This window comes from Piliocolobus tephrosceles, chromosome 14 (assembly GCF_002776525.5).
Source record: "Piliocolobus tephrosceles isolate RC106 chromosome 14, ASM277652v3, whole genome shotgun sequence".
Lineage (NCBI taxonomy): Eukaryota > Metazoa > Chordata > Mammalia > Primates > Cercopithecidae > Piliocolobus > Piliocolobus tephrosceles.
Genome location: NC_045447.1, coordinates 19,630,469 through 19,650,985, shown reverse-complemented (window position 1 = coordinate 19,650,985; position 20,517 = coordinate 19,630,469). Strand labels below are relative to the sequence as shown.

Genomic DNA, 20,517 nt, shown 5'->3' with positions numbered 1-20,517 from the left:
ACACTGTTCTAAACGGCTACCTAGTAATATTCTGCCAATTCACTAGACTTTAAAGATTGGTTGAAATCCATGTGCTATCTCAAATTTCTTTTGTTGTTGGCTTGAAGCTGCTCTCCAACCTTATGCTCCACTATCAGTACTACTCAAAATATACCCAAAACACATGAAGACATATAGTTCCAGGCTTTCCCTTGTCTTCTGACTTCGCAGGTGCTATTCCATTTGCCTAACGTGCTTCTCTCCTCACTGCATTCTCATGAATCCTAATCCTCCTTGAAGCCTATGTTCAAGACATCTTCCTGCAGCATGCCTTTCCAAACATGCCTCTTCCTCCTCTCCTTCCCCAACTTTGCCACCTCAATGGAATGTAATTTCCCTTTCCCTACACCCACGGAGCATCAGTGGCATCTCTCAAGGCACACGGCACTGTGGTTATTTGTTTTTCAGTCAGTTTCCCCCAAAGAGACCATGAATTCCTTGAGGGAAGGGATCAATGCTTTCCTCCCTCTATCCCCAGGAAATATTGCAGGGCCTGACTAGTAGGAGTTTAGAGATCAGTAAACATTTTTTTTCAAATGAATGAGTAAGCTGCAGGTGCCCCAGATCACAGATCCAGTCTCCCTTTCTTCTTTGGCCAAGATTTGAAGCACAGTATTTGAAGCCCTAGGGCTTTTCTCCATTTCTCCTCCTAATCTACCGAATCATAACAATCGCTATCTTTAGATCAGTCTAAAGACTCTGTGTCAGTCTGTCCATAGGAGTGGGTGGGCAAGTAGGCCCATTTTCAGACACTGCTTGTGACAAAAGCTGGACAATTACTCTGTAGAAATTGTAGCTAACTATGGTTTGTAAGTCACAGAAGTCAGTTCAGTAATGGCATGGGAGCAAAGAGGTAAAATACTGTAAACATACCAATTTAGTAGCAATGAAGCTATCATTTTTAGAATTAGAAGATCAATTTTAAATAATCAACACTAAAGATTATCTTTGAATTGGCACCAAACGGCCCAGAAAAATGTTTGCTGGATATCCTTCTCCACTTCTATCTATTCAGGGAGACTCTGATAAAAAATTTGGATTAAGCGAGGCATGTATGTGGGCTGGGGGGTAAGGAGAGATGCACGTTCATGCTTCTCTCCAATGCTGTCAGCCTTTAAATGGCTGAAATTGACAAACATGATTATGGGGCATCATCCCATTCTCATCTTTTGAGTCAACCAGGAATGCTCTGAAGGGAAGAAAAAGTGTCTTTTAACACACTTGGTCTAAGCTGGTTTTTAGTGACACAATCCATGCATATCTGGACCTAACAATGGAGGCTGAATATCTTACTTCCTAAGGAATACTGTAGTCAGAGTCAAAAGGCACTAGAATCTCCAGAAGAAGGAAGAATATTTTTTGACTGGAGAACTAGTTTGCCCTTAACCACTCCCTCTATGCAGGAGAAAGCAAAAATGGATCCACCTCTCCTTACGCATTGAACTGACATCCTGGTCTGTGGCCATGTCTAAAAACATGGCTGACTATTTCCCCCATTTTATCCTATGGACATACACTCTGGGAATCCAGTCATTACAATGGTACCTATATTTAAGCCATCCCAATTCAAACTCATGAAGACCAAAATCTAAGACCATTTATTCAAGTATTCTTCCCACCACTCTTTTTTTTTTTCTTCTTCCCCAGAAATACTAGTGCAGGATTTCTCAACCTCTACACAACTGAAAGTATGTTGGATAATTGTTTGCTGGAGAAGGTTATCCTATGCATTGTAAGGTATTTAGCAGCATCCCAGATCCCTGCTTACTATCCGCTAGATGCCAGAAGCACCCCCAACAAACACCACCACCAGTTGGGCACCAAAAATCTCCCCAAATACAATTGCTAAGTGTCCCCTTAGGAAGCAAAATTATCCCTGACTGACGATATTTTTTTTTTAGCTCCTGTCTCTCCTAGACCAGTTAAATCTAAATACCTGGAGAAAGATCCAAGCATTGGTTATTTTTAACCGTGCAGGTAACTCTAATATCCAGCCACTTATTTGCATATTGAATCAAAATTATACCTAACTCAACTGTGGTTCTGCCCTCTGTTGAGGTTTGTATATCTATACCACAGGGGGAATGCCAAACTTGGGAATTTGAAATGAAAAGAGGAAGGAAGAACAAAAGGTTTGTGATGAGAAAACTGAAACTGCTCATTTTTTTCCATCATAAACCAAGAGGTAGATTTAGACCAAATAACTCAAAGCAAAAGCTTAACAGGAAGATTGGCTTCCTCATCCAGTTAACCAGTTATTCAAAACAAAGAGGTATCCCTTTTAGTGTGCTCTGACGTAGGTTGGAATCCAAAGACACAACACCCAAGCTGTCAAATTTAGGCAGAGCCCACAGTTCCCTTAGCCTGCTCATCAGAATTTCAATTCCATTAAGAAAAAGAGGTTGTATGGTTAAAAAGGTATGGCTAAATACTGTTAAACAGTCTAATATTAATAAAGGTCTGTGATAAGGGGACCTGTGTAACTTTGGGTTTTCCATATACAGGTCTATATCATTTGGGAGGCAGCTGGGCAAGGTCAAGGATGCAGCCTCTAGAATCACACTTGCCTGTGACAGGTCCTACTCTATCACAAATTAACTCTTTTACCACGTACAAGCTGTATAAATAGAGAGATAATAGCAATACCTACTGCACAGGATGATTGTAAGGATCAGTTGGAATAATTTTTACACCAGATAAAGTGCAATGCTAACCACTTAAGATTTCAATGTTAACAATTAACTTGTCACTGTTGTGATGATTACTGCTTCTTTGACTATGGGAGTCATCATGGAAAAACAAATGGGTGTTCTTTTTTCCAGAAAACATCTTTTAATATTATATTGAACTATAGTTCTCTGTAACATAATTAAGAAATGCTGGTTTCCACTAATTTATGCCATACTAATAGAAATCTAGTTCTTGTACTGCATGATTTCAAGATTATACCTGGAATCAAAAGGCTGAAGGCTTCTTTCAAGTTGAAACACAAGCCCCTGGAGTGGGGCAAGGGTGGGCTTCTCTCTAAACTCCACTTGTCTGGAAGCTCCTTGAGGGCAGGAATCCTGTTCCTCACAAGATAAACTCCCCTTATACAATATCTGGCACATCTAGATGCCTAATCTATACTCTTGAATGACTGCTGTATACAGACCACATCTCATTCATCTTAGTAGAACCATTCATCCATCCCCAGCAGCATCCATTTAGCCAAGTAGCTTTACCACAAAACCTGTTATTTTTGTGAAACACAAGAAGGAATTACCAGGACAGCGGAGGAGGGCTGAGATCTATACAACTCTGAAATAAATATGCAACATAGCCAGGCAATTAGACTTGGCTTACCAAGATTTGATTTATACTCAACTTTCACGTATATATTTAGAGCTCAAAGGGAGATGCAACATAAGCCACAAACCACTTGTTCTGCAACCAGGAGGGACAGCCACTCAATATGGAACCACCACTTGTGACATAGTGACCACCATTACCAGAACATCCCCTTTTCCCTGACTCTTCAGATCCAAAGAGTACCATAACTATCCTACTGAAACCATCTTAGAAATAATTGCTAAATTTACAGCACCTACTGATGATCTCACAGTTAGGAAAAAAAAAAAAAAAACAGAAAATAAAACACAAAAAGGCATTGGAAACACAGGAAAAATCTTTGGACTAACTGACTTTGAAATTACCATGAGAATAAAAGAATAATTCCTAGTAAACAACCAACATCTGAAGTGGAAGAGGGAACCACCATTCTGACATGTCTTTGTGAAGCTCCTGGAAAATTCTAAGCTCTATATATTTGAAATATAAGTTATTTCTCACCCCAATTGCATGAGGCATTTAACATCATCTCAGTTTCATAGATGGGAAAACTGAGTCTCAGAGAGGTTGAAACTTGCCCATGGTCAAAAGAAGCCTGTTGGCATTTGGTAATAAATCAGGTAACAAAGAACCAGGGAGAGTCGTCACAGCATAGAGTTAAGGACCCATGTTAGGAAGTCCCAGAAACCAGCTTTTGAATCCCAGCTGTGCCACTTTCCAGTTGTGTAATGTGAACAATGTACTCTTAGTGCCTTTCTCATTTGTGACATGCGACAGTACATGTCTCTGGGTGTATTTCCCTTCAGAATGTGGCTATGAGGAGCTAACGACTAATATATGTATAGTCTTAACAGAAAGTGAAAATAAATTACTTTGTTAGAATGATGATTTAGAACTCTAATGAAAAAAATTCAAGCATAAGATAACTTAAATTTTACAAGGCACTCTCACACAAACTGTATCTCATTGACCTAGTAGGTACGGCAGACATCATTATCCCTTTCCACAGAGGAGGAAATTGAATATCTGAGCGGTCATTTCTATCCATGGAAAGATCACTCTTTGATTATTCACTTTTTATGTCCTCTATCCTTCACTCCTAACTCTGAGCTGGGTGGAGGAGGGAGTGTGGGTTATGTGGGGGTAGGAGGATATATGTGTGTAATCTATTGGGTTTTTTTTGGTCATCTCTATATTAGCAAATAATAGTACAATTTATGGATAATGATGGGTGTTAAACTCCAAAACAATAAATGTATGCGTGAGTGAATGCTGCATACATGAATTTGCCCAGGATGAGAAAGCTGGAAAGAGGTTACAGAATGAACAAAACCTGAATCTCTAGACTCCAGACCCAAAATCCTTTCCACTGCCACATGCTGTGTTTTCAAATGACAGTATTTCACAGAATCATGAAATTTCAGAGGTAAGAAGGACCTTGGAGACCACTTCGGCTAGCACTCCCATTTTACAGAAGAAGAACCAAAGGTTCAAAGGAGTTCCATTAGTTGACCAAAATTACACAACCAGGAGATAGAAGAGCTGGATCAGCACCCGAGTTCCCTGACTCTGAGGTCAAAAGTGCTCCCACTGCACCCTGGCAGATTCAAGAGCAGAAAACTCCCCCAAGCCTTCAGGTGGCAACTCAAGTTTGTGAGTGGCAGAGCATTTACATCATGCACTCAAACGAATGCACATGTGCACACTGTTGCTTGGCTTGTAAAGCAACACGAGAAGATGTTTCTGCTGGGTTTTAATTAAACAGGTTCTCATTGTTGTCACTAGCAGTGACTTGACCATGATTCTATGAGCAGAAGCCAGCCTCTGTGTGCAAAGGCAGGAGAAAGAAGATGGCCTTAACCTAGTTAAATAAGGAGAGAAAGCTTCTTCCCAGTTTCTTTCTGAAGCGTCCCAATCACCCTGGGTTCCAGCCAGGATTCTGGGGAGGAGGGAACTGGTGGAAGCTTGAAGTCTCGGCAGATCAGTAAGGCTGGCTCTCTAGCATCAAAAAATGTAGCACTATGGTAGTCAGGCCTTTCTCTTTTTTATGATGAAAATGTCAAGTTTGTAATGTGCTGTGTCCACGCTAGCATACAGGAAGACAGGCACACTGGAAATTGCCTATGGACATGCTTTGTGGAAACGTCAGTGTTTCAACAAAGTGGCATACAGGAAGGAAAAAGTATCAATTTACAATTGCCCCAGTGATCATGTCCTAGTTGGCTTTTGCTCTGATCAGCATCTGGATGAGTACATGTCTCTGGGTGCATATTTGCATATGGGTTCACATGCACATTATGACAAGAGTTCCGCCTAATCCTTGGACACTGTAGGTGCCAAATCCATGTTTGTGGTATTTATGATTTCCCAGTTATACCCATCCTGCACATTTTCTTTATAGCACTTATTATACATAGAAATATGCATATGTTTAATTGATGTCAGTCTCTCCTATGACAGCAACTATTATATTTATTTTACTCATCATTGTATCATCTGCCCTAAACATAGTATTGAATCTGTAGCTGGTGCTTAATAATTATTTGAGGATTAAATAAAAGAAGGAATGAATAACTAGACGACCAGGGGCCTAACTTCTGGGTTGAACTCCGTCATTTAATTAGCCATTTGACTTCGGTTAAATATTAAATGTAATTTTGGAGCTAGACAGGACCTTAGAAAACAACTTATCGGATGATTGCAAACTTTGTTTTAGGAGTAGAATCCAAAGTAAACCATACATGAAATCTTAACACAAAAGCAGATATAAACCTTCTCTAGTATAAGGGAGGTGTAGGGCTCAGAATCCTGCCTGGTCATCTCTTTGCTACGCTCCCCACATTGCAGTGGTTTCTATGGCTACTTCAATCAATCCTTAGATTTTTGAATAACATAGGTTGAAAACTGCTGATCTACATCAGCCCTATCATTTGATAAATGAGGAGAGTAGAATGCAAAAGATGAGGGAGCTTACCTAGTGTCACAAGACAAGTGCATGAAGAACTGAAATCAGTATCCAGAGGTCTTAATCCCCCATTCTCATAGCAACCTTTTACTTCTCAACATGTCTAAAACAACCCCCCAGATGTATACAAATGATTGCAAAGAAAAATTTTTGGAAAAAGTTTCTTAGAGCTCTGCAACACTCCGCATTTGGAAGCTATACCGGGGAGGCAGCCAACAGAGTGGTTGGAAGGAAAGCACTGGGGTCAGGTAAATCAGTGTGTAGAGCCTAGTTCCACTCCTTACTGGATGGATGACTTATAGCAACACACTCAACCTCCAAAGTCCTGATTTTCCCATCTGTAGAAGCCACTGCCCATCTCATAGAGGAGGTTATGAGGATTGAACATCCTCCATTCATGGCACATGATAAGTGCTCACTAAAAGGATGCTACTGTTGAATATTCTGAATCTGTGGTTCCATTCAGGGTACCTCTTATTTCAACAGCAATAACCAACACATATGGATTATCTAACATGGACCAGAGTTCCCTTTATAAAACTGCATTGTAGCCACCACCATGTGATATTATAACTAGTTAACCTCCTAAGACGACACCTAACTACACCTGAGAGAGTTCTTTGCATTCTCTTATTCATTTAAGTCCACAGCATTCACTGTGTGTTTATGGTAACAAGGCAGAGCAAAAATCACTCTGGGGATCTAGAAATGAATTCTGTACAAGTCATTCCTTCAAAGAGTTTCCAGTTAGGTGCAAAAAATACACAAGAATGCACTCTAATTCCAAATGATTTTAAATTAAAGAGGTGTCAGTGTACAGAGCTGTGGATATATCAAAGATGTGGCGGTTAAGTGGAATGTGAAAACTCTAAAATAGTTTCAAAGAGGAAAAATTTGGGCTAAGTCTTTTTTTTTGATGAGTAGAATGTCAATGGTCCAAGAACCAGTACAGACCTGCTCAAGAAAAGGTTTCTTTTTTTTCCAAATGTTTGAATGTATTTGGGTAGGATATTAGGTACATCAGCAGCGTTTTCAAAACAACGTTACTTATACTTGATGTGGCTGACTAAAATTATGATATGGATGCAGATAAACCAGATTCTGAATCCCAGTCCGACCACTTCTAACTGTATGACATTAGACATGTAACTCAACCTAGCTGAGGCTTGATGACCTAATTTGTAAAGTGGGAAAAACAATCAAAACCTTTATCTGATGGTTATTAGAAGGTTTAAATGAGATAAGGTATAATAAGTATTAAGATCTCTGCCTAGCATATAAATAAGTACTCAATAAATATTAATTATTTGATCGTCTCCTTATCATTGCTAATATCTTCTGCAAAGAAAAAAAAATTAAATCAAAAACAGCTTGTGGAAGGAGCACAAACCCTTGACCCAGACACTTCTGCACACAGCAAGGGTTGCACCAATCAATGCCTGACTCCACAAAGCACAATACGAATGTAAGGCAAGGGCTATTTAGCCCAGGTCTTACCTGTATATTTTATATCTGGTTGTAAATCCTTGACGGTGTCTTTCCACAAAGGATAGGTAGCTCCTGGAGTGGTGGAAAGGCCCCCTGTCTGAAATGAGCCAATCAAATTCCTTGGAGACATGTTGGTCTGTCCCAGCTGGTTCCTGGTGGGAGGGCTGCACTGAGATACGGCCCCATATAAACAGGAAGTAGAGGAGCTCAACAAACCTCCAGTTCATGCTTTTCTGCCGGCCTTTTTCCTCTCATTCTTGCTCCATTCTGTGGAGTCCTATAGAAGAAAGAATAAAAAAGAGAGAGAAAAAAAGAGAAACCGAAAGAGAGAGAGGAGAGGGGGAGGGGGTAAAAGACAGAGAAAGACACAGGAAAAGAAAAAATGTGATTAACACATCTTCATAATAATACCTTATGTCAGTAAAGTGCTTTAAAGTTTACAAAACCCAGTATAGTTCTGGTTAAAAACAGAATCTATGGAAATCTGGGCCCATGTTCCCGTTTTGCTGTTCACATATTGTCTAAACATATACAAACTGTTTGGTCTATTATGGATGCAGTTTTCTCGTAAGTAAAACAGGGTGAGCTTACGAGCCCGTAGCTTGGCACTTGGCACATCGTAGATGCTCAAGGAAGATGTGTTGAAAAAATGAATAAAATGAATTAATGCAGAAACACAGTCTCATACACCCAGTATGAGACATGGAGACGTAATTCAAGTGACTGTACCAGTTAATGTCTTCACTAACAACCTGCCTCTCATAAAGAGGTATCAATAAACAAGAGTTCCTTTTCCTTCTCTCACCAGGCATGTATCCACTGAGTACACGTTTTGCTTTTGCATGAACAGATGAATGCACAAAGTCTTGTGATGGATTGTTATCATGACTATCTAGGTTGAATACTTTAGAGATGAAGAGTTCATGGAGCTTGCTTACAGTTCACTTCTGCAATGTTCAATGGAATGTCTCCCAAACCCAAAGAAATATGGCCAGAGAATTTGTCTTTTGGTGACTCGGCCTCAAAGGTTGCCCAGGGTTCAAAAGGAAAATTGAAGGCGGTCATTTTGTCATGGGTCTTACATGCTTTTTTTATTAGGGGGTATTATGGCCTAGTGGTGCTGCGAGGGTGAAATGCTTAAGACTAAGGGCTAGCTTTGGTAGAGAGGTTCCTTGTGGAGAGAATAGACCAGAAATCACAGGGTCATGCCAATTTTGTAAACAAAATTTACACTTTTTGTTCTGTTTTGTTTTGTTTGAGACGGAGTCTCACTCTGTCACCCAGGCCAGAGGGCAATGGCACAATCTCAGCTCATTGCAACCTCCACCTCCAGGGTTCAAGCGATTATCTTGCCTCAGCCCCTTGAGTAGCTGGGACTACAGTCATGTGCCACCACACCCAGCTAATTTTTGTATTTTTCATAGAGATGGGGTTTCACTATGTCGGCAGGCTGGTCTCAAACTCCTGACCTCATGATCTGCCCTCCTTGTCAGACTACTTACTCGCTTAAATGTATGTGACCCCATCCTGCTTATTCTAACAGAGCTTCTTTTACTCCATATTGAAAGGCAGCTTTAAATCCAGTTTGTATCTGTTAGAAACAGTAGTATTTCAGGTCATGTATTTAACTATTCTGACTTTCAGTTTCCTCATCTGCAAAATATGGTTAACAATAGCACCTACACTCAGAACCAAGATGACAATTAAATGACATAATTGCTCCCTCTTGTGCCTGGCATACAGTAAGTGCTCAATAAATAGCATGTATGATAATAAGGATAATGATGATGAATGTCAATACTGATGTCAACTTACTCCCTATGAGACAGTGTTTTTGTTTACCTGATCCCCACTGCCTGGCCAAACCCTGTTTATATCCTTCAGCAGCTGGCCGAGGTCATGTCCTCAAAGGTCAATTTCCTTTTTTATTCATTTAAAAAAGTGTTATTGGTTTACTCCTCTGAGCTATAGTACTCATTTCCTGTAACTGCATTTTAGACCTTATCATCTTGTATAATGCTTACAGGCATACTTCATTTTACTGTACTTCACTTTATTGAGATTTGCAAATATTAAAGTTTTTACAAATCGAAGGTTTGTGGCAGCCCTCAGCCTACCTAGTCTGTTAGCACCAATTTTCCAACAATATGTGCTCACATCGTGTCTTGGTGTCACATTTTGATAATTATCAAAATATTTCACACTTTTTTATTATGGTTGTGACTGCTATGGTGGTCTGTGGTCAGCCAACTTTGATGTTATTATTGTAGTTATTTGGGGGCACCATGAACTGGACCCATATAAGATGGCAAACTTTATTGATAAATGTGTGTGTTCTGACTGCTCCACTGACTAGGTATTCCTTTTCTCTCCCTTTCCTCAGGCCTTCCTACTCCCTGAGAAACAATAATACCAAAATTAGTAAACCTACAATGACCTCCAATTGTTTAAGTGAAAGGAAGAATCCTATGTCTCTCACTTTAAATCAAAAGCTAGAAGGCTAATATCCAGAATCTACAAAGAGCTCAAACAAATTTACAAGAAAAAAACAAACAACCCCATCAAAAAGTGGGCAAAGGATATGAACAGACATTTCTCAAAAGAAGACATTCATACAGCCAACAGACATATGAAAAAATGCTCATCATCACTCGCCATCAGAGAAATGCAAATCAAAACCACAATGAGATACCATCTCACACCAGTTAGAATGGCAATCATTAAAAAGTCAGGAAACAACAGGTGCTGGAGAGGATGTGGAGAAATAGGAACACTTTTACACTGTTGGTGGGATTGTAAACTAGTTCAACCATTATGGAAAACAGTATGGCGATTCCTCAAGGATCTAGAACTAGATGTACCATATGACCCAGCCATCCCACTACTGGGTATATACCCAAAGGATTATAAATTATTCTACTACAAAGACACATGCACACGTATGTTTATTGTGGCACTATTCACAATAGCAAAGACTTGGAATCAACCCAAATGTCCATCTGTGACAGACTGGATTAAGAAAATGTGGCACATATACACCATGGAATATTATGCAGCCATAAAAAAGGATGAGTTTGCGTCCTTTGTAGGGACATGGATGCAGCTGGAAACCATCATTCTTAGCAAACTATCACAAGAACAGAAAACCAAACACCGCATGTTCTCACTCATAGGTGGGAACTGAACAATGACATCACTTGGACTCGGGAAGGGGAACATCACACATCGGGGCCTATCATGGGGAGGGGGGAGGGGGGAGGGATTGCATTAGGAGTTATACCTGATATAAATGACGAATTGATAGGTGCTGACGAGTTGATGGGTGCAGCACACCAACATGGCACAAGTATACATATGTAACAAACCTGCACGTTATGCACATGTACCCTAGAACTTGAAGTATGATTAAAAAAAAAAAAAAAAAAAAGCTAGAAGGCATGGCAAAAGGCAAGACAGGGTGGAAGCTAGGGCTCTTGCACCAGTTAGCCACGTTGTGAATGCAAAGGAAAAGTCCTTCAAGGAAATTAAATGTGTGTTCCAGTGAACACATGAATGATAAGAAAGCAAAACAGCCTCGTGTTGAATGAAGAGAATTTTAGTGGTCTGGGTAGCAGGTCAAATCAGCCACAACATTCCCTTAAGCCAAAATCTAATCCAGAGTAAGGTTCTAACTCTTCAATTCCATGAAGGATGAGAGATGTGAAAATGCTGCAGAAGAAAAGTCTGAAGCTAGCAGAGGTTGCTTCCTGGGGTTTAAAGAAAGAAGCCATCTCTATAACATAAAAGTACAAGGTGAAGAAGCTAATGCTGATGCAGAAGGTGCAGCAAGTTATCCAGAAGATTTAGCCTCGATTATTGATAAAGATGGCTACCGTAAGCAACCTATTTTCTTTCTTATTTTGGAGACAGGGTCTTGCTCTGTCACCTAGGCTGGAGCACAGTGGTGCGATCTTGGCTCACTGCAACCTCCACCTCCCGGGTTCAAACGATTCTCATGCCTCAGCTTCCCCAGTAGCTGAGATTACAGGCACACGCCACCATGCCCAGCTCATTTTTTGTACATTTAGTAGAAACAGGGTTTCACCATGTTGGCCATGCTGGTCTTGAACTCCTGGCCTCAAGTGATCTGCCTGCCTCAGCCTCCCAAAGTGCTGGGATTACAGACGTAAGCCACCGCACCCGGCCAACAACCTATTTTCAGTGTATACAAAATAGCTTTACACTGGAAGATGTCGATGATTTCCATAGTTAGAGAGAAGTCAGTGCCTGACTTCAAAGCTTCAAAGGACAGACTGTCTCTCATTAGGGGCTAATGCAGCAGATGACTTTAAGTTGACACCAATGCTCACCTACCATTCCAAAACTCCTAGGGTCCTTAAGAGTAGGTTAAATCTACTCTGCTTGTGATCTAAAGTCTGGATGACAGCACATTTGTTTACAACATAGTTTACTGAGTATTTTAAGGCCATTATCCAGAACTACTGTGCAGAAAAAAGATTCCTTTCAATATTATTGCCCATTGACAATTCATCTAGTCACATAAGGGCTCTGATAGAGATATACAAGATCAATGGTGTTTTCATGCCTGCTGAAACAACATCCATTCTGCAGCCCATAGATCAAGGCATGATTTTGACTTTCAAGTTTTATTGAGAAATACATTTCACGAGGTTAAGAGATCGAGACTATCCTGGCCAACATGGTGAAACCCCGTCTCTACTAAAAATACAAAAATTAGCTGGGCATGGTGGCACACACCTGCAGTTACAGCTACTTGGGAGGCTGAGCCAGGAGAATTGCTTGAACCCAGGAGGCAGAGGTTGCAGTGAACCAAGATCGTGTCACTATACTCCAGTCTGGCGACAGAATGACACTCCGTCTCAAAAAAAAAAAAAAAAAAGGAAAAAGAAATACATTTTATATTGCTATAGCTGCCATAAAGAGGGATTCCTCTGATGGATCTGGGCATTGTAAATTGGAAACCTTCTGGAAAAGAGTCACCATTCTAGATGCCATTAAGAACATTTGTGATTCATGGGAAGAAGTCAAAATATCAACAGTAACAGGAATTTGGAAGAAGTTGATTTCAAACCTCATGAATGATCATGAGGGGTTCAAGACTTCAGTGGAGTAAATCACTGTAGATGTGACAGAAATAGCAAGAGAACTAGAATTAGAAGTAGAGCCTGAGGATATAACTGAATTGCTGCAATTTCACGATGAAACTTGAACGGATGACAAGTTGCTCTTTATGGATGAGCAAAGAAAGCAGTATCTCGAGATGGAGTCTACTCTTGATGAAGATGCTATGAACACTGTTGAAATGACAACAAAGGATTTAGAATACTACATAAACTTCGTTGATAAAACAGTGGCAGGATTTGAGAATACTGACTCTGGTTATGAAGCAGTTCTATCTTATATAAAATACTATCAAACAGCATCACATTCTACAAAATTATTTCATGAAAGAAAGAGTCAATTGATGTGGAAAATCTCATTGTTGTCTTATTTTAAGAAATTGCCACAGCCTCCCAACCTTCAGCAATCTGACCACCCTGATCACTCAGAAGCCAACAACATTGAGGCAAGACCTTATGCCAGCAAAAAGATTTTAATTCACTGAAATTTCAGATGATCATTAGCCTTTTATTTCAGTAATAAAGTGTTTTTAATAAAGGCATATACATTGTTTTCTGAGACACACTGCTATCCTACACTTAATAGGCTACAGGATACTGTAAACATAAGTTTAATATGCACTGGGAGGCCAAAAACTTGGGGTGATTCCATTTATTGCAATATTTGCTTTATTGTGGTCATCTGGGACACAACCTACAATATCTCTGCGATATGCCTGTAATTGTTTCTATGTATGTTCCTTGGGCTGTAAGCCTTTAACTGGAAGTAATCTTTAGAAAACTATGGCTACTCTCTCTCAGCTGCATGACTCTGGACAGTCATGTCTTCTCTCCAGACCTCAGATTTTTATGTTTTCCATGTGAAAATGTGGTAACGACACAAACAATTTGTCAACTGTAAACCCATCTATACACATGATTAAATATGACACCTCATTTGTCTACTTTTCCAGCTGAATATGAAAGATAAAGCAAAGCTAAGAAAGAGAAAAAAAAAAATTTAAAGAGAGATGTGATTTCTTGCCCAGTTGGTTATTTCTCTCTGTTGCCATTGCACTGTTTTATCATGAGTTGCTATAAAAATTTGCTTGTCACTGCAAGTCTCAGCTGTCAGGGGCAAAGGAGAAAGGTACGTGAGCAGAGTGAGCTGGCAAAAGCTGTGGCCTGAGGTCTTGTTCAGAGCCTAAAACAAAGCCGTACATGTTGAGTGCAGAACAGTAACAACTACAGCTGCCAAACTGTCTGCCAGAGCCCCCAAGTGGCAAGCAGGGGATGAAGGCGATTGTTGGGAGATCCTGGTAGTGATACAACACACTGAAGTCACAGCGTGTCACCCACACAGCCCTTCTATATGCCTTCCATTGTACACTGGTGCAAGGTGGGAGCCTGTGAGAGAATGCTTAGCTGTTAGACTGTTTGCAAAGAAACAAGACTCAGAACACTGCAGCTCTCAAAAGTGGAACAAGGTCATACATGGAAGAGAAATGTGGATGTGTGTGTGTGTCTGTGTGTGTGTGTGTTTGTGTGCGTGTGTAGGAGAGTGAGATCTCAGCCTATAGTCCCAGAATTAGCTGAAATTTGAAAGATTTAACTCAGTACTTCCCAAGGGTGGCCCTTTTGCTCTCCAGGGAACATCTTTGATCGTCACAACTGAGGGGATGCTGCTGGCATCTGGTGGGTGGAGGCCAGGGATGCTGCTAAACATCTTACACTGCACAAGACAGCCCCCACAACAAAGAATACGGGACCCGACATGTCAATGATGCAAACGTTGAGAAACCCTGCTCTAATCCAACTCCTTTTTACAGATCATAATCTGAGTGGCAAATTCAGCTAGACTCCTATCTTCTAGTTCTCAATTAAGAGTTCTTCTCATTCTGCCACATTACCTTGGCCAGGCACTGGGCATGTATGGCTGTGTTTCAACCTGCTTTGTTCTTAGGGTCTGTAATACAATCTACATTTCCTCAGGTAGAGATGAATGTTTCAAGTCGGAATATATCTCTGTTGATTTAGAACATCACAGTAATCTGCAGAGCACCAGAAATGAAAATGAAAGGTTCTATAGAGTCCTTGACTCTATTAATGGAAATGGGTATTTTGTTGGTCTGGAACAAGGAGGAGTACATATGTTACCCACATATATATATTTGTTATGATGGCAGGGAGTGACTCCCATTGTGTAAATAAGACCATATTAGCACCAACTGTGCTGGAGACTCGAGATAATATGAGAGTCACATTATCGGTATTTATTGAGCATCTACTATATGCTGGCTTTAAAATGGTTTGTTTTCTTGGTAGTTGCCAAAGCATACAGTCCAGAGCAGTTACAAATAAAGATGTATTCCACAAAATGGGTACAGTTATCCAGTTTAACAAATGAGCACCTTAGGACTCATAGACATTGAATAACTTTCTCAAGCTCACAACTCCCAAGTGTCAGACTTGGGATTCTAACCTGTGAATATCTCATTACACACTCTGTACGATCTCCAGCATTCCCCGGCCCCATCTCATTCCAGCTGAAATTAGATCCTGCTCTCCAGAGATTCAAAATATAATGGGGGAGTCACATCCAAGTGTGAACAATTCTGATATGAAATATGCTGCCATAAATACTATAATAAAGAAAAGAAGTCCAGTGGAGGAATGGGGGCCAGAGAAACTGTTTTCAGCAAGGGCACTGAGAGAACCCCATAGAAGAGGGACATAGTACTTGAGAAGGGTTTCAAATAGCATGTACAGTTTTATTAAGCACACACGGGGAAAAGGAAATTTCAGCAGAACAGACAGCCTACAAAAGCCTTGGGTGTGTGGGAGAAGGCAGGAGAGTGCTGAGGTGTGTGCTGGGGATAGCACACCAGGTGGCAGACAGCTTAGGGAGAACCAGAGCCCTGAGGCAGCTGATCACCCATCTCACTCTGTCTCCCTCTCATCAAATGAACTGTGGATTTCATTTCTGTACTATCTGCTAAGGTCAAAAGGCATTGTGGATGTTCAATAAATTTATCTATTCATTCATTACCATACTGAACAACTATTATGTGTCAGGTACTCTTCTAGAGGATAGAGATTCAATAGTGGACAGAACAGCCAGGGCCCTCAAAGAGCTTATTTTTGGTTAGTGGGGAGAGGGGAGGAAACAAATGGGCACTGACTCTACATGTGGTGGGTGCAGAGTGCTCTGAACAAAACCAAAGCAGGTCAGAGGTCTGACAGTGAGGTGCTGCTTTCTATGCAAGGGTGCTCAGGAAAAGCATCTCTGATAAAGGGGCTTCCAGGTAGAGACCTAAAGAAAGTAAAGAGATGACTGGTACAGATGCAGCAGGGAAAAGCAATGTCAGTGGAAGAAAGGAAAAGAGACAGGGACAGGGTGGGTTCAACGCTTGACTATAATTGGAAGTCAGGTTGCATTTCCATCTCCCGCAGGGAGCTTATACTTTAGTTGCTGTGAAAGTCATTTTGAGGAAGAAATCACACATTAAGTGGACATTTACTATGTGTCAGAAACTGCACTTATTGCTTTACACATGTGACCTGTGGAAATACCAGGAGAGGGAGGGGTTATGGTACCCATTTTATACATGGTGAGGAGGGGAAACTAAGGTTCAGAAAGGCGAAGTAACTGGCCTCATACCACAAAGTTGGCAAACAGCAGATTTAGAACTGGAGGCTGTGATGCCCAATTTTGGCATAGACACCACATGTGTCTATCAAGAGCTTTCAATATGGCTAGTCCAATGGAAGTGTGCTATTCATAAAAATACACACCAGCATTTCAAAGACTTAGCAAGAATAATGGAATTTATTTATTTATTTTTAATCAATTAATTTATTTTTAGTGTTTTGAGACAAGGTCTCACTCTATTTCCCAGGCTAGAGTGCAGTGGCACAAATGCGGCTCACTGCAGCATTGACCTCCCCAGCTCAAGCGATCCTCCTGCATCAGCCTCCCGACTAGCTGGGACTACAAGCACAAGCCACTATGCCTGGCTAATTTTATTATTTTTTGTAGAGACTAATTTTATTATTTTGGGGAAGCTCAAGCCATCCTCCCACCTTGGCCTCCCAAAGTTCTGGGATTAAAGGTGTGAGCCACCATGCCTGGCCAATAGAATTTTAAATAGCCCACTAATGTTTTATACTGATTACATGTTGAAATACTATGATCTGGGAAATACTGGATTAAATTAAAAAATTAAGGTGGTTGCTAGAAACTTTAAAATTACATATGTGGCTGGTATTCTACTTCTATTGGGCAGCGGGGGCCAGGATGAACCCTCATACTCTATGACACTGCACCAGAAGGTCATTCATCCATCTCCACATTTTTACCAACAGTGTAGAACCCAACTTATTCTCCCTTAGAGTCATTGGGTTGAGCCAGTCTCCTCTTGCCTCTTGCCTCCGAAATCAACAAATTAACAGTAAATACAGTGGAAATATAAATCTCCATGCTCAAGGGCCACATCTCCCAATCCTCATGCCCTAGCAACAGTCTTAAATATCTATCACTATGCATTTCAGAACTGTTGTTCTTCCAAAAGATTCACAAAGGGAATTTCCTGCCACTGGAGTTTAGAGCTTGTGAAAGGGAGGCTGGTTCTATTCTGAGTGCTGCCCTTGACCTCCTGCAACCTTCGATGAGTCACAGGCCCCTTGCTGCATAGGGCTCTGGTCTACCCAGAACCGCCGACACTGGCTGTGGCGTGGCGAGCACGTGGGGCCCTTGGCTGAACTGTGCTATATATAAGCCTGCAGTGTTATTAAGGGAATTGGGTTCATCCCACACAGAGTGCATTCTCTAATTGTTGCTATTGTAAATTATTTACATCCAAGGCACACACTCAGGAGGAGGAGATGAGAGAGAATGACCTTCCAGCAGCGCTGCTACCAAGCTCATCCTCTGGAGCTTTCTGCATGGATTGGTGGGCCATGACCCACATTCTGGGCCAGAGGTAGAAGGGAATGCCTCCTCCCTCCCTCCGCCCAGGTCCCTGAGAAACTGGGCTGATGATCGGATCTGGGAAGTTAACTCACAATATTTGCCTCTTAAACCTGAGTCAACTGGATAATCTCATCTAGGCTTAACTCTCAAATCTGCTTCTCCAGATAAGACTTCTCACCAATAATGCAGACCTTCAAAGCTGAGTGACCTTGGGCATGTTATTAACCCCCTCTGTGCCTCAGTTTCCTCATCTGTAAAATGTGGGCAGTGACAGGGGGATGCACATCTCTTGGGGATCAGATCCAAATTAAACATAATTTTAAAATGTAACTATTTTAGTTTCAACTGAACCCCAAAACTATAGCTACCATATTCCAAACACAGGTGCATGACCATCATACAGGACTTATAAAAACAGGCAACCAAAATGCACTTTTTGGGGATTCTTAACTTCTTATGCACATCACAGCATGAAAAGTAAGATGCCAGGACTAGGAGTGGAATTTGAGTGGCCTCTGACAGTGCTGAGCCCTCCTTCTTACCCTCTAAACTTCCCATGGGCAGAATGGGGTATAGAGGCCCCTCACCTTAAGCTTCCACAGGACAACTCAAAGAGCATGGCAAATGTTTCCTGGAGCTTGGGGGAACATGGAGAATTGGTGTCTAATCACATCAGAGAAGTCTCAAAGAAAACTTTCAAAGAGACAAATCTAAAGAGAGGCAGGCTAAAACCCAGAAGCAGAGCAGGGGCTACAATTTGGGAAGTAACTGCCTAGTTCATGGGTAAAAGGAATGTGCCCCCTCCACATAGATCAGAGGTGGGCCACCTGCAAGGGAAAACTGGGTGAGGTTGCCTTCAATCCTGACCCAGAAGGAGAGGCAATGCCAGAGACAAGAAACTGGAATAATCTCCCTGCCATGTACCAAGGGTCCAAAGGATGAGTGACAGGCAAGCAGCTGAAGATGCATTTTCCTACATCAAAGGAATCACAAGTAAGAAATCCCAGAGAAAAAGGAAAACTCCAAAAATACCCCAGATAAATGTTGCCAGTAAGAAAAGGTTAGCATTAAACATCTGCCAAGGCTGCAAAGTACTGATGGTAGATCATCAGAAAATACTCATCAAGGAAGAATCCTTCTACCTCCTCACTTCTCCATTGTGGCCAAACCTTATGCCTTGAAGAAGTCAGAGGTCAAGGTTAGCAAGATGGAGGAGGCATGGTAAAATTGTAACTTGGGGAAAGAGGAAAATCTGGAGGAAGAGTGAAGTTTCCACTTTAAATAAAATGTTTGTTGTAATATACTGAACTGGACACATTGATTACTGAGCAGAGACTATGTATGGAGAATAGAGGTGAATCCCCCAAATTTTAAAAGTCACCTGAAAAAATTGTGGTCTTGCCTTAACTTTCATCAAAATGTCAGCGGAAACCTGATCCAAGAGTTAAGTTTAAAAGTGGGTGAAAAGAAGCAAGTGGTTTTTGCTTTTGTTTCTTTCTGATTATGCCCTATGAATCCTGTTTAGCCAAAGGGAAGATTTCATGGATTAAAACACCTTCATGCCCAACTCAGTACAAAAGTCCAATTAATTCCAATGAGAATTTACTAAACAGGGTACATAAGGAAAAAAAAAAATCTTAGAATTTCTAGTGTATTTATTTATTACTTATCTTCAAGACTCATCCCAAATACCAGTCACAAATCACCAATGGTCATGAAGTGAAGAGCAGAAGCCCCACTGCACTGTGGGTTCTGTCTTCCCTTTGCTTCCCGGGTATTGTGATAACTTGGTGTTTTTATCGGTGCCTAGTGATACAGAGTTTAGGATTGTATCATCTGACTTTAACCAAAATGAGCAAGTGACTTCAAAATACTACTGGGAAGAAACTTTTAATTGGCAAAAATGAAAATAATTCAAGGCAGCACAAACAAGAAAATGGTGAAGGGCCAGCCACCCTACAACGCTCAATCAAAAGTGAGATTTAATCAGGTTTATCAAAAATTGGAAGATTCAAGATAATCATGAAGACTAAAGTATGGATTTACGTGTGCTATCATTAATGCTGACCCTTGCTCTAAATGGATCTTAAACACTGGGGAATTGAGATATTAGCTAGTAAAATTAATATGTGTAAATAATTTACATAAACACATTCATAGGAAGGAATATTGCCAACGATTTCTACTGATCGCTACATGCGTATCTTACAAAAACATTCTAGAAAACCCTGGAATGGCCGGGTGCGGTGGCTCATGTCTGTAATCCCAACACTTTGGGAGGCCAAGGTGGGCAGATCACATGAGGCTGGGAGTTCGAGACCAGCCTGACCAACATGGAGAAACCCCGTCTCTACTAAAAATACAAAAATTAGCTGGGTGTGGTGGCACATGTCTGTAATCCCAGCTACTTGGGAGGCTGAGGCAAGAAAATTGCTTGAATCAGGAAGGTGAAAGTTGTAGTGAGCCATTGCACTCCAGCCTGGGCAACAAACTCTGTCTCAAAGCAGACAGAAGAAAGAAATAAAGAAATAGAGAAAGAGAGAAAAAGGAAGGAAGGAAGGAAGGAAGGAAGGAAGGAAGGAAGGAAGGAAGGAAGGAAGGAA

At 40.9% G+C, this 20,517-nt stretch overlaps 1 protein-coding gene across 1 annotated transcript in view; it reads right to left on the bottom strand.

Moving 5' to 3' along the window:
* The window catches only part of BRINP1 (BMP/retinoic acid inducible neural specific 1), a 200,264-nt gene that overhangs the window by 133,416 nt on the left and 46,331 nt on the right, over positions 1-20,517 (bottom strand). The window contains exon 2 of the mRNA XM_023223755.2: positions 7,832-8,099. Within this exon, the coding sequence (XP_023079523.1) occupies positions 7,832-8,049 (218 nt within the window). The 5' untranslated portion in view covers positions 8,050-8,099. The remainder of the gene's footprint in view (positions 1-7,831; positions 8,100-20,517) is intronic.